Raw genomic sequence first — 14,960 nt, 5'->3', positions numbered from 1 at the left:
ACCAATAAAAACTTACTAGGCCCTGCTGTAATGTTTATTTGCCATCCAACCTGTTGATTAGGTCAGATAGACCTGGATGGTGGGAAAGCACAAATATCAGCTTCATCCCAAACAAAATTTAATGGCGGGCGTTCAATCAACTGTTTTCATTTGGCATGGTCCACCTGAGAATTGGATCTGCCTCATTTTGCGGATTACGCTTAAAATGAGCTATGAAAATAGATGGACGGCGTAGATAATACACATACATCAGGGTGGGGAGAAAGAGCTACCGAATCCGAATCCGAATCCAAATCTGATCTTGATGGACCACTTCCCTAAAAAATTAATGGATATGACAAAGCAGAAAGACGGTCCAAAAATAACAGCCATAGCTTGGATTAATAGAATCATCCAATCTGAAAGAGTTTTTTGGACATCCAAATCATAGCAACGGTCCTAATTTAAAAATAAAAAATGGCCCCCACTTGTGAGCCATTAGATCAACGGCCTAAATCACAAAATGGTGGGCCCCATTGTGGGACCATTGAGTTCCTAGGATGGTATACGCATCCCAGGCAGCACGATTTTCCCACTCATACAATAACTAGAAAGGATTCAAATCAATGTACCTTTTGTCTCCTTTTACCACAACGAGAGCGCCGCGATGTGCGGTCGACGTGCTCAATTACCCCCTTTCTCCACCGACTTTAGTGGGTCAAACGACCAGTAGAAACTACAATCTCCAACGGAGGGACCGTATGATACGGACCGTTGGTCTTATAGCGCCTCACCATTCAATTCTGCCAATTTGGGCCCATCATAAGCTGATATAGACCGTCGGTCATACCATTTTTATTGACTGTACGGCAAAGATCTGCTCGATGTGTTAATATTGACCATTTGATTTGTGGCTACAGATAGACGGTTGGGAAGAGAAATGGATATCCACGGTGAGAGTTAACAGAAACGTGGTCCGGATTACCGAGCAATGGGCCGCACTGATGCAGAATTAGAAAAGCGGGTATAAAGTGGAACAAAACGGGCCACGTGTCCTGTAATTTCTCCGTGGAAGGCTTCTTCCTTTCCTTACGAGATCGTTTTTGTCTCTGACGCGACTCAGGATCCCATCATGTGTCGCTCTATTTGGCGCACACGCTGAGATGATCAGATGATCTGAACCGTTCACGTTCCGTTTCGGAAGCTATGCTACGTAGGACACTGTAAGAAATGCTGAACAAATGGTTCGAAATATTATTGCCTGCGGATGAATTTACGACATTGAAAAGAACGTTTTCAATGGCTCAGATTCAACTCCAAAAATAAGCGTGATTATGTGAACTTAAGATTAGTTATTGATCAACGAAAATATTGGACGGTTCAATCAATGAAACATCTTAGCATGTGGGCCCAGCAGAGCGACATATTGGCAATCTTCAGTCGCGACGAAAGAAAACCAATCCCTTGAAGCATGAGAGAGGTGGAGGGGAAGTGGAGTGATTTAAACTGCAAATATACCGTAATTACCCCCGACGTTCTCCACTCACCATCGCAATGGTAGAAATCAAAACCCCCCACTCCGTCTCCTCCATTCCTCATTCTCCCCCTTTTTCTCTCTCCTCATCACCATGCCATCTTCCAATCTCCCCTTCTTTCTCTTCTCTCTCCTCATCTCCGTCTCTCTCTCCACTTCCCGCCAAACCCAATCAGATCCGTCCATCTCTCCAAACCCAGACTGCCGCGGCCGTTGGATCCACATCCGAAACCTCCCCTCCCGCTTCAATCTCGACCTCGTGGACAATTGCTCCCACTACCCTGTATACGATAACTTCTGTCCGTACATCGCCAACCACGGCCTCGGTCAAAAGACCCACAACCGCTCCCACAGCTGGTACCGGACCGACCCTGACATGCTCGAGCTCATTTTCCACCGTCGGATCCTCGAATACCGCTGCCTAACACCTGACCCTACAAAGGCCGACGCCATCTACCTCCCTTACTATGCTGGCCTCGACGCCCTCCGTTATCTCTACGGATCCGATGTGAATTCCAGCGCCGAGCACGGCCTGGATCTGTTTGATTTCCTCCAGAAAGATAAGCCCCAGATCTGGGCTCGGAATTACGGCCACGATCATTTCCTGGTGATGGCCCGCGTCGCGTGGGATTTCTCCCGGCCTCTCACGTACGACCTTCCGGAGTGGGGCACCTCGTTCCTCGAGCTGCCCGAGTTTTACAACGTCACGGCGCTCACGCTCGAGTCACGTGCGTGGCCGTGGCAGGAGCATGCGATCCCGTACCCGACGTCGTTCCACCCGCCAAGCCTCGATCGGCTCGAGTCGTGGCTTTCTCGGGTCCGGCGATCGCGGCGCACCAAGCTGATGCTCTTCGCCGGCGGTGGCGGCGTTGCATCGGCTCCCAATATCCGACACAGCATCCGAACCGAGTGCGAGAACCGCACGAACCTCTGCGACATCGTCGACTGCTCCAAAGGCGTGTGCGAGCACGACCCGATCCGCTACATGCGCCCGATGCTCCGCTCCAGCTTCTGCCTCCAGCCTCCCGGCGACACGCCGACGCGCCGGTCAACGTTCGACAGCATCCTCGCCGGCTGCATACCGGTGTTCTTCGAGGAGTTGTCGGCCAAGTCGCAGTTCGGATGGCACCTGCCGGAGGGCGAATACACCAACTTCTCGGTGTATATACCCAAGGAGGAGGTAGTGCTTGGGGGGCGGAAGATAACGGAGTTGCTGATGGGGATTCCTAGGGCTGACGTCGGCAGGATGAGGGAGAGGGTGCTGGAGCTGGTGCCGAGGGTTATGTACAGGAGGCATGGTAGCTCAGAGGCGCTGAGGGCCATCCCGGACGCTTTTGATCTAGCCGTTGAGGGTACGATTCGGAGGATCAAGAGCCGTCGGGAAGCAGAGCATGTCAGATGACACAGTTTACTGGAAATGATTGATCGAACGGGTGGGATGGGACCCAGCTAAAACAAGTTAAGGGACCGATCACCGTCTTGAGCAGAGCCCATCTCCTCCGTCCATTTGGAGGCTAGAAAAAGCTGTCCTCCAAAACTGATAGATAGATTCTTTATTATTAGTATGTATTGACCACTTTTGCGCTGTATAAATAAACGGCTGATTAATTATTGTTTTTGCTTCTCCTTTCTTTTATTATTGGTATGTATTGACCAAAACCAACCTTCTCTTGGAGAAGAATCTACGGACCTATTTTTTTGGACGGCTGGATTTGATGTACAATTTCTGATTGCATGTCTATGAATTATAACGCACTTCCGGGGTAAGGTTGGTTGGTTCAATGTGGTTTAATGCCCTTGCTGGTTATATCCATTAGCCCACACCTGTCATGTGGGCACTAAACTCATGATTCCCAACAGTGTTGAAACAAAACAAATGCAGTACATCTATCAATGAACTATGCATTGAAACTCTTATAAAACATTCAATTGACTGGAGCATTTGATTTGGCCCATATAAGAGGTGGCCCTTTAGTTGGATGGTCCTGATTGAGCATCTAAACTGAGTATTATGATAGCAGGCAGTCAAGCCATGTTTTCATTTTGCAATTCCATTTTGTCTATCAAGCCCATGTGTTCATATCCCCATATTCCATTTTATCTCTAAATTATCCTGACTCTGTAATTATTATAACAAAAATGAATAAAGTTATTTTGATCCTCAAATCAAAATATGCAAAATCCAACGGAAGGGGAAAGAGAGAAAGGGGGGAAAGCAGCCAAACAGATCACTGACTCTCCACGGTACAACATGGTGGAAACAAAAACGGGTGCTAGGGGCAGTCTATGGTAGAACTACATTGACAGTTGCTATTGCGGTTCTGTTTCCTAGTTCTTGTCGTGAGTCTTACCCCCACTTCAATATTGCTGAACCCCAAGTAAGCCCGGCTCCGAATCCTGCAGCAGCAACAATGTTACCTGCCTGCACCTTTCCGCTTCGAACAGCTTCATCCAATGCTAATGGGATGGATGCCGCGCTGGTGTTGCCATAATTAGCCAAATTCGATATGACATGATCAGGTGGGATCTGCAGGCGAGTTGCAACTGCATCGATGATTCTTTGGTTAGCCTGCACCCATTCATCTCCATTAGTTCTTTTTCTTTCCTTCCACTAGCATTGCCATTAACATTCGGAGGTTTTATACCTGATGTAGCAGTAACCAATCGATGTTGGAACTCACGAGACCAGCTCTTTCTAATGATGTTTCAATCGATTGAGGCACACATCGAACAGCAAAGCGGAAAACCTCCTTGCCATTCATATGTATGCAGGAGTAGGAAGAGAGTCTTGGAGGAAAGACTGGTGCACCATTTGAGCTCAAGACATTCTCTGATTGATCATCCTTAATGATAGCATTCAAGTGCCTGTAGAGGGGCCATGAGTTCATAGCTTCAACTTAAAATGGCGAAGTAGCATTATAACAGGGAAAAAAAGAAGAGAAATAAGAAGTCTGAATTTTCATCTTTAGATGAGAATAGAACATGCCTTTGGCCATCACCATCACTGTGAACGTCGAATCCAAGCAAGCTATCCTCATCCCCATCACAGGCCTGCAAATTGCAGCACCATGAATGAATGTTGTATCCAAGAAAACTTGTAGAATGAATTCAAGAAACAGATAGGTTGCCATCCTTTGTTGCCTGATGCCATTTGCATGCTGCAACTCACCTACTGTAAAGCGACATACATACCACCAATCTGGACTGTCCAAAACATGGGCCATGTTGTTCTTGAAATGTTGCAACTCATCCACTGTTTTTGTGGCATTCAAGATACCAATCTGGACCATCCACATAATGGGCTCCTTTGTTGGCGAAGCAGTCTAAAATCACAATAATGGTCACAAATTGGACAGAACAATCCAACCAGGGGGGATTTTTGGAACATGTTCCATCCACATGGGGCCAACGACTTGGACAGTCTGGAATCTGGATTGGCATGCCTGTATACTGTGGATGAAATGAGGAAGTGACCTAATCAGGGTGTGGTTATACAGGTTTAAGCTTTTCCCAGAACAAAAACACCAACTAGATCCCAAGGCTTTTACTTTCCTTCTTTTTTAAAAAAAAAAAAAAGCGAAAATGTTGTGCATCAATGGCATTGAAACAAAGGAACTGTCCAATTATCAGTAAAACCCTTTGGTAGTTGGGGTGAATTTCAATGCACTATCAAATTGAATCGCAACAATTGGTATAATAAAATGGAAATAACAAAACTGCAATTTCCTCACTTAGCAGGAGGCAGGGATATGGATGGAATGTACTCCATATTTCAATTGCATTACTTTCAAGTGGTACCTCAAACTATCATAACCGTGAATTGAGAATACTTCCCCTTGAGCACAAGGAAACTTGCGTCATTTACGGCTGATTATACTGAATGCATGCAATTTAATTCGCATGTGAAAAAGGAATTGCAAAACATATTTCGGGTCCTTACATGCATCAATGGTAGACTCTCTGGAGTTTCAACATGAGGTCAAGGGTTCAAGTACCAACTGTGGTATAAAGAAGCCACTGTGGACTGTGAGCGCATGTAAAAAAAAAAGTTGCATGTGCATCTTTAGTGTTAAAGAGCCATGTACCTGTACTAATACCGCACCGGCAGCATCACCAAAGAGGATACAAGTACCTCTATCTTTCCAATCTACATATCGGGAAAGTGCATCAGCACCAATTACTAGAACATTTCGAAAGCCACCCGCTGCATTTCAAAGCAGTACTGTTTAGTTGATAAATCATGAGAAACAGCATAGCAACCCACTTAAGGCAAAGAAAATAAATATGGTACCTCTTATATAAAAGCCAGCAGTTGTCAGACCCAATAAAAAACCACTACATGCCGCTCTAATGTCAAAGGACAAAGGATTTCTCTTACAGCCTAGCTCTTTCTGAACCTGATTCAATGAATGTCTACAATGAATGTTTGGAGCTGCAATATCAAGCCAAAGGTGGAAGAGAGCATTACAGCAGTTTGGCACATTGATGGAAAAATAATGTGAAACTAACAAAAACATCCTACAAAGAATACTTATGTCTAGAACAATAGAATGTATTTCTAGCATGCGCCCACTTGTCCGAACTGAAAACCCAAGTATATTGCATAGAGCCTCAGGTTCAGGAAGCCTATTGATTCCTCCTTCAAACTTATACGTGGTATTGAAGCAAGCCAACGGCCTTTTTGTAAAGCTCAGTTATCTCTCTTCCAGAACGTATCATGTCACTCCATTCAGCACAGAGTTCTGCTTTCTGTCTTCTAGATTGGTTGTTGAATGCATTCATGTTCCTTTTTTTTTTTCCTTCTTGTATCTGTTCGTTGAAGATGTTGATCCACGCAACCTTGAATGATTCTGGATTTTCTTCCATATCAAATGGTGAAGATGTATACCAAAGATGCCAAATGGTTTGAATGAAATAAAGACAGCCACAAGATAAATAACTTAGTGTGAGTGGGTTACCATAAGGTTTTAGAGTAATGCAACACAATAGCCATGCGCCCCTGAGAAAAGGTAATCAGCACCCATGAAAATGCAATGGTAGAAACATGGAAGGCTCAGTATGATCAGGGATCTAAATAAACTAAAATGACCATTGCCCTTCACAACCAGCTTAAGCAGCTCATGTCCTCATGTGACCATGGAACTAAACCTGTGACTCTAGGGGGCTATACCATGTACAAAGGTGCATGATGTGCTACTTGCAGTAGTAAAAAATCAACAAGGAGATAATACCTTATAAAAGCATATCATTGCTAGAATGTATGCATGTCATCGTCATCATCTAAGCCTTATACCAATAAATTGGGGTCGACTGCAAGAATCCTGTTCCACCTTTCCACTCTATCAAGGGCCATAACTTAAGTTAGACGATAGGTCATCAAATATTTCCTTAGTACCTCCACTCACATCCTTTGGGCCCTTCCCCTTACCTTTTAGAGGCTTCAACTTGTACAACTTGCTCCTTCTAACTGACACAGTTCTTGGTCTCCATTGCACATGACCAAACCATCTAAGTATACTTTCCCTAATCTTATAACCTATTGGTGCTACTCCTAAGCTCCCTCAAATGCATCTCTAATTCTATCCTCGTCTTGCCACTCATCCATCTTAAAATCCTCATTTCAGCTAGAATCATCCTATAAACATGTGGTTCTTTAACTGCCCAACATTTTGTCCCGTAAAGCATGGCTGGTCTTACAGCTATCCAATAAAATTTCCCTTTCAGTCTGAGTGGTACATGACGATTACATAAAACTCTAAAGACACATCTCCATTTCTTCCACTTTGCTTGAATTCTATGGGCAACATCCTTCTCAATTTCTCCACTCCCATGAATTTATCAACACAAGATACCAATAGTGGTCATTTTGGGAAACTTCTTGGTCAGCAATCTCAACTACTTCCTTGTTTCCATTCTTATTACTAAATTGCACTCCATATACTCTGTTTTTGTCCAACTAATTTTAAATCATTTAGATTCTAAAGCACCCCTCTACAAAACTAGTTTCCTGTTTACATCCTCTCTCATATTGTCGATCAAAACCATGTCATCTACAAACAACATACAACATCGGATCTCTTCTTGCAAATACCTTGTTACCCATAAGCAAAGCGTAAAGGTACAGGCTCAATGCCAATCCTTGGTGCAAGTAGACAGTAATTGGGAACTCACTTGTCTAGCCACTAGTGGTCCTCACATTTGTTACCGCTCCATACATATCCTTACTAATTTCAAAAAATCCTCTTGAAACTCTTTTTTTCTTCTTTTTTTCCTCAATACCCACTAGATTTAACTCTCCAAGGACCCTATCTTAAGCAAGGTATTCAAAATCGGTTACGTAACGGTAACAGTCATAACCGTTACGCGTTATGGGGCCATAACGGCCGTTATAGAAAAACTGGCCGTAACGGCCCCGTAATGGTCCCATAACGGTCCAGGAACAGCGTTTTTCAAAAGATTAAAAACGGCCGTTACGGCCCGTATCATAACGGTAATAGTGGTGGCCATTACGACCACCGTTACCATTACGGAACACCTTGATCTTAAGGTTTCTCTAAGTCAATAAGGACCATACAGAGATCCTTCCTCCTCTCTCGATATTTCTCCATCAATTGTCTAAGTAGGAAAATAGCTTCAGTGGTAGACCTCCCTAGTATGAAACCAAACTGATTTTCTAATATATTCATATCATTCCTTAGTCTTTGCTCAATCACTCGTTCCCAAAGTTTTATAGTATGGCTCATAGATTTAATCCCACAATAGTTAGTGCAGCCCGATGCCTCTCATTTATTCTTATAAATAGGTATCACAATAATTTTTCCTCTATTCATCTGGTATTTTCTTTGATCTTACCATCTTGTTGAAGAACTTTATCAACGAAAATAACCCAGTATTTCCCATACACTTCCGAACCTCCATTGGTATACCATATGATCCAAGGGCATTTCCTATTTTCCTCTTTCTCAAAGCTTCTTTCACTTCAAATATCCTAATTGAAGAAAAGTATTTATGGAGTCTAATGTCATTTTGAGTTTATGATTCCTTCTATCACTATGCTCTTAAAGTGGGTTGTTATTTAACAAGTTCTGAAAATATTTTCTACACCTTTCATTAATCTCGTTGTCCTTTACTAGTACCATTTGGTCATCACTCTTAATGTATCTAACATGATATAAACCTCTACTCTTCCTCTCTCATTTTTGCAAGTTTGAAAACATCTTTCTCACCTTCTCTTGTCCCCAATCTATTGTAAAGATCATCATAAACCTCAAGTTTAGTATCACTAACATATCCTCTTTTAGCATTTCCATAATATTCTAGATTTTCATCATTTCTAGTCCCTCATTGGGCTTTGAAACATGAATGATTCTCGTCAATGGCTTTTCATCATTTATATTATGCATATGTGTAATTTTGCAAAGAAATACCTTTCAAACTTCTTTCTGAATGCTATAAACTTTGATACACGTCATTTATTAAACATTTGATAAACATAACATGTTGCACATTTGAAAAAGAATATTACGATAAACATAACATGACATTTGAAGTTTGAATCGTGTCTCAAAAGAAATGATAGCGCTTTGAACTCCCTAAACCCTAAGGGCATGTTTGGGTGCCACTTAAAAATGATTTCATCTAGTTAATATTACTTCTAATTGTTGGTTGTGAAGATTACTTTTAATCCCTATAAAAAAATGATATCTGCTCCATAATTACAATTAATTAAAATGGGATAAACTCTTTTTTAAGTGCCAACCAAACAGGCCCTCTGAGCCTTGGATGTTATATTTATGATATATCAAATTCACTTGAGAGTACATGTAGGTTGACTTGTGGGAACTTAATACGCATATGCAATAGCCAATAAGTAACCAATGAGATAATGTATAAGAGTTGAATCATAGTTGGGAATTTGCATGGGATAGAGAGAAGAGTTCATATTAATCACCTTGGAGCTAGAAACAACCTCTTTACTATGCCTTCTATCTATAAAAGTTGTATGTAGATCAATCTTTTAAACTGGCCTGTGAGGCTGTGACCCATTTTTTTGGGTGGGTCAGTCAACCCGTGATGTCAGCATTATGCCATAAATGAATAAAACGCATCAAATAAAGGTCACACCTGTTGCCCTAGATAGTTGTACTTGATGAACTGGTTGACGTGAATAGCTTCCTTCCCAAAAAAACAGGTCTTTTGAGGCCCAACCATTTTGATGGGATGGCTTCCTGTCCAATACAGACTGACCATACTGTCCTGTCCGGATTTTAAAACATTGATAGAGACTGTTTCAAAAGAATTTCTCCTTGATGTTCGCAATATTGAGGATCTAAATGGGCATTGATATTATAATCAAAATCTAGCTAAAGAATTTGCTCTTGTGCTCGTTGTTTCTTTCAGGTAGCAACTTAGGGCCTGATTGGGTGCCAACAAAAAATTCATCAAACTAATTTTTCTATCGGCACTACTGTAGCTTTCATTGCATATTGCCAGGTTGCAAACAGTTAGGATTGCATGCACTGTCATGGGCCCACCTACTTATCCAATCGGAATGAAAATTCAGTGGAGGCCTTTAACATGATGGTCCTTCCTGTGGACGATTTGGATCCTTCACGTGTGCAGCACATTCATACACATCCAGGATACAGTAAATCACTACCTTCCCTGATTTTATTTTATTTTCCTACAATGTTGCCTGGGGCATCTTTTACTTCCATGCCAGTTATTTTGGCAGATTAAAAAATAACTTAAATTAGGTGGCACCTAAACAGGCCCTTAGTCTCAAGAACAAGAGATGGTTCATACTCTCGTTGGCAACCACTAATGTATGACTCCAAAATACTTTGCTCGTGTTGTTAAATGCTAGGGCAAATAGTAAAGGATATTGTCCTAAATCAATGGTTTTCGGAGAGCAGAAAGGTATGTGCAGTCATTTCCAAGTATGCTTCTTTCATACATCATTTTACAATTAAATGTTGTCTAGAATTTTGAAATTTCTATCAACAAAAGTTTTGCGTATCAACTTCAGATTCTTTCTTGGTGATTCATGCCGTTTGGGAGAAGCTGGTGATGCAATTGACTGCATAAGACTGCTATAATTTCCCATATGTCACATCACATCCCTGTACTCACATATATGGTTGCTACAATCCTTGGTGCACAAAAAGCTTGTCAACACCATTTTTAGAAAAGATGTTTAAACAATGTGTTCATAAAGTGCACATCATACAAATGAAGGAGCATATGGTAAGAAGAAATTATGCAAAGCTTTCCCACAGTCCTTCCGAGTTGATTTGAAAACAATCACTTAAGAAATAGCTCAAATTCAAGGATGCTTGTGGTTTTCATGTGAGTTGTTCTTTGTTTTATATATAACTTTAGCAGATCCACATTCAAGAAGATGATTCAACAACCAAGTCATCCTAATCATACCTGAGGACCACTGCCAAAAAGGTCATCTGGAGTAGACGTGCACATCAGGATTAGGTCAACATCATCGGGTTCAACTTGAGCCATGTTAAGTGCTTTCCTCGATGCCTCTATGGCCAACCCGGTCAATGTTTCGTCTCCTGTCAAGGCATGAAATAATCAGGCACAATTCAAAGATTACATTCGTTAAGCATGATCTAAAAGGAGAGAGGTCTCTAGTCCCAATGCATTGGGATGATGGTAGTGTCATGAATCATGATGCACCCCCATGTTATCTGATCCAAACTGTTGATCTGATTGATCATTGACCCTATTGTAGATGGGGGATTCCCCCAAAAATATTTTGGATTAAACGATCCTGACCAAGGTTTTCAATATAGGTATCAGGGAGCATGGCTGAGCACAAAACTAATTGATACAGGACATATCGGACCATATTGGACCCATATATCAGATGATACAAGTCCGCATCAGCCAAAGATTTTTGGCCCAAAAAATTATCAAAAATTGTGAGGAAAATAGGAAAAGAATGTAAAACATCAGAATCTATCAATTTTTGTAGACTAGTCTTTAATAAGAATGTTGCTGGCTTGACCTACTAAAAGTCAACCAAATAGGCCATAATCGAACACAAATCAAGCATTATTTGGTAAATCATGGCTCACTATATTGAAATATGACAAAAAGAAGATTAAAAAAGAAAAGGGAAAAACAGTGATGGTTTCCCCCCTTTTCAGTTTCGCCCAAAATCGACTACTTCACTTCGATTCAACGAACTCACTCAAATCTTGTTTTTTGATCCCACATTCGGTTCAGGTTAAGACTAAAATGAATTTCTAAGCTTCATCTAGAGTCGGAATGAAAGGGAAAAAAAAAAAAGGCCTTTATGGTCGTATTGGGTCCATATTGCCGATATGGCTCCTCTTTTTTTTTTTGGTCAGTAGATTAACTTACATCACATAATGGGGGGGGGGGGGGGATCCAGCTACGACATGGCCGATATATGACACTTTTTTTAAACCATGATACTAACCTTTTAAACAGCAAACTACAATTAGATGGTTAATTAAAGATGCAACACTTGTCCCCAAAAAAAAAAAAAAAAAGTCCTAAAGATTGGATAAATAGGAACTTCAGATCTGAAAGTTGATAGGAGAAAATTCAGTGGGCCCATCAATCAACGATTAGGATAACCAAAACATGGGCCCCAATTGTACAAAATGAGTACATTGGTGCAAAATTCACATCATAAAGCATCAGGAGCCCATAATGTATCCTAATAGGTCATTGGACCCAACCAAATAATAAATGGGTTTGGATATGAATTGGACCCATTGGGTTGGATTTGAGTCCAAAACACCATCCCACTTATAAGAATGGGTTGGTGCAAAATTCACATCATAAGACCAACCAAAATGGGCCTGAGACGGACAACCTTTAAATTCCCAATATATTTTAGCCTTTATCGTCTTTTCTTGCTCCTACTTGCAAGTTCCAGACCCCCTTAGTCTAGACCTGAGCTGACCAAGCTTACTTTGACTTGGACCTCAACCAGACTCCACTCAAACATTAGCAGGTCCTCAACCTAACCAACCCAACCCATTTCAACCCTAACTAATGAGGAAAATATCCATAAGTAGGGCAGAAAATCATTATGAGTTTGAGAAGCATTCAAGAAAGCTATTCACCAAAAAAAAAAAAACAAAAGGACTTTAACCAAATGACAACAATAATGAATACGGGATGAAAATTAGTACATTTTGCAAAGATGATGGTACCTGAAAGTATTCTTCGATTCCGAATCCCTGTACGGACAGAAATCCATTCATCTGAAGTTTCCACAATTTGTGCCAGGTCATCATTAGAAATCAGAAGCTTTGGCAGAGCTGAGCCACATCCTACCAGCTTACACCCCTTACCAACAAGTCTGTATAAGTCTCACATCAAATATGGAATGAAAAACTAACTTCTGATCAAGCAGACCTGTATATGATGTATCTCAGGTCCCACTCCCAAGAAAAATTATCTCATGGAATAAAAATCTGTAATACATCATTCAGTAGAAGTCACTCGGAAAAAGGAATCCCCTCGAAACAAACAAAGACCAAGAACCATTGAAAATACACACAAATTGTGTCTTGAACATGCATGTTTTACTGATGTAAAGGTAAACACAATGGCAAATGGGCAATCCCTTTAATTTATAGAATAGTGAACACCATAAACATGAAATTAAGCTAAATCAACTGATTACAACGTCCGACAAAGTCACACTTAACAAATTATGCTCGAATTAGCAAGTGAAAGCAAAGTAATGAGCCACTCTTTATTGTATATTCCAAGTCTTTTTTTAATGCCATTTCCTTAGTTAAAATAAACCATCCAAAGAAAACTACAGAAATACTGAATGTTAATCCAATTCCTATGATTCTGAAATTCCAGGATTCAGCTTGGGCCTGAGACTCAAACCAACTCTAGTTTCCAAACGCAAATGAAAAATAACTTTTGAAGCTGCATCCAATTCATAACATAAAAATAAAAAATAAAAAATAAAAGAGAACAAAAAAATAATCTAGCACATCTCGTGTAGGAAACATAAGATGCGACACATGCAAGCGAGCAAATCCATAGTATCAACCCCAAATGTTAAATCTCAAGTTGTCATACTAAATAGGTAAAAAGTCTTATCTCCTATACAAATGCATGCAAGACCATTCGATATCTCATGACTTGGACTACAAGTATGAGCTCCTAAACATCCCACAAAGTAGACCACTTGAAAGCTTTTGGGAAGGTTTGGATGCTCAATTGAAATGAATTGCGACAGCTCAGTTCAATAAAGAGGAAATAAGCAATGTGCGACAAGTCCAACTCCATTCATAGCAAGAGACTTGCCCCAAAATTACCATTACTATTGATTCAAGATCAACTCGAATTGTCTCAAGATAGTCTTGAAACTCACGGAATTGCAGTTGCGGTTTTAGTCATCTTTACGAATTGAAACTGTGCCACCCCTCCTCCGGTCACTGCCTCTTCAATGAATTGACTCATTGCAATTCTATTACAAATGAAAACCAACCATAGCTGTCAGGCAGTGAGAGTCATCAATCTTAGGACTGAAATTTACATAACAGGCCTTGAGAACCTCTAATGAAGATAAACCAATCTCTCGCAGTCAATCAAGTGCAATGGATGTCAATCCGAAGCTCCTACCTAATTCACCAAAACTGGCAGATCGTGCCTCTTTCATATAAACCGGATGAAATAAACACCCCCAAAAATTCCAATCCAATAAACATTAGCTTCAATCAACTCCGCGATGAATCAAAAGAACCGGACCCAAATACGAGCATTGGATCAAACACAAGACATGCTTCTCCTCAAGAAAACCACGCATCAAACAAACATTCACAAAATCCCCAAATACCCATCAACCAAAACATCCCAATCTAAGGAATAAGTTACAAAATGCACCAAATTACCCATCAGATACCGAATTCAACCCATGCGCAGAACAATAAAATGAAAAGCAAGTAGTGAAATATATATATATATATATATATATATATATATATATATATATATATATAGGAAAAAAAGAAAACGCACCCAGGAGCTCGAGCTTTGGAAGGGGAAGCTCCTAAGGCAAGTTCTTCTGCCCCTTGTATAGCGCTCAAGCGAAATACCCTCTTCGTAATTTTCTCTACCGCGCAAAACCCAGATCGTGAATTGCCGAAAGAAGACGGATTTCTCCGCCGAATGCATGGAACAGATGGAGAAATGAGCCCAGACGCATTAGCCATTTCAAATAGAAAACAGCAGAGACGGATTTCAGAAGGATAGGGAGAAGGAAAATCGACGAGATTTCAGACAAGGGGCGGCTGATGAAGAATAGGGAGAAGACCCATGAAGAGATCAGAAGAAGAAGAAAATGGGAAAGAGAGAGAGAGAGGCTTCTTTTTGAAACTTCGGAGCGTCCAAGGCGAAGGCGATGATGCCAAACAATGGAGTGGAAACT

At 41.0% G+C, this 14,960-nt stretch overlaps 2 protein-coding genes across 2 annotated transcripts; one reads left to right on the top strand and one right to left on the bottom strand.

The window, feature by feature from the left end:
* Positions 1 to 1,313: 1,313 nt before the first annotated feature.
* On the top strand, positions 1,314 to 3,126 carry LOC131246728 (probable xyloglucan galactosyltransferase GT19). The gene has a single exon (XM_058247099.1). It carries the CDS (start codon positions 1,608 to 1,610, stop codon positions 2,913 to 2,915), a length of 1,308 nt encoding a protein of 435 aa, XP_058103082.1. The 5' UTR covers positions 1,314 to 1,607; the 3' UTR covers positions 2,916 to 3,126.
* A 527-nt stretch (positions 3,127 to 3,653) lies between these two features.
* LOC131246730 (beta-ketoacyl-[acyl-carrier-protein] synthase III A, chloroplastic) lies at positions 3,654 to 14,960 on the bottom strand. Its single transcript, XM_058247100.1, has 8 exons — positions 14,552 to 14,960; positions 12,721 to 12,869; positions 10,946 to 11,082; positions 5,805 to 5,910; positions 5,599 to 5,717; positions 4,500 to 4,564; positions 4,159 to 4,378; positions 3,654 to 4,082 (listed from the first exon to the last, which is right to left on the bottom strand). Exons 1-8 carry the CDS (start codon positions 14,743 to 14,745, stop codon positions 3,861 to 3,863), a joined length of 1,212 nt encoding a protein of 403 aa, XP_058103083.1. The 5' UTR covers positions 14,746 to 14,960; the 3' UTR covers positions 3,654 to 3,860.

The sequence above is a fragment of the Magnolia sinica genome, chromosome 5 (genome assembly GCF_029962835.1).
Source record: "Magnolia sinica isolate HGM2019 chromosome 5, MsV1, whole genome shotgun sequence".
Lineage (NCBI taxonomy): Eukaryota > Viridiplantae > Streptophyta > Magnoliopsida > Magnoliales > Magnoliaceae > Magnolia > Magnolia sinica.
Note: the sequence above shows the minus strand (reverse complement) of the source record. Positions and strands in the feature narration are given on the sequence as shown.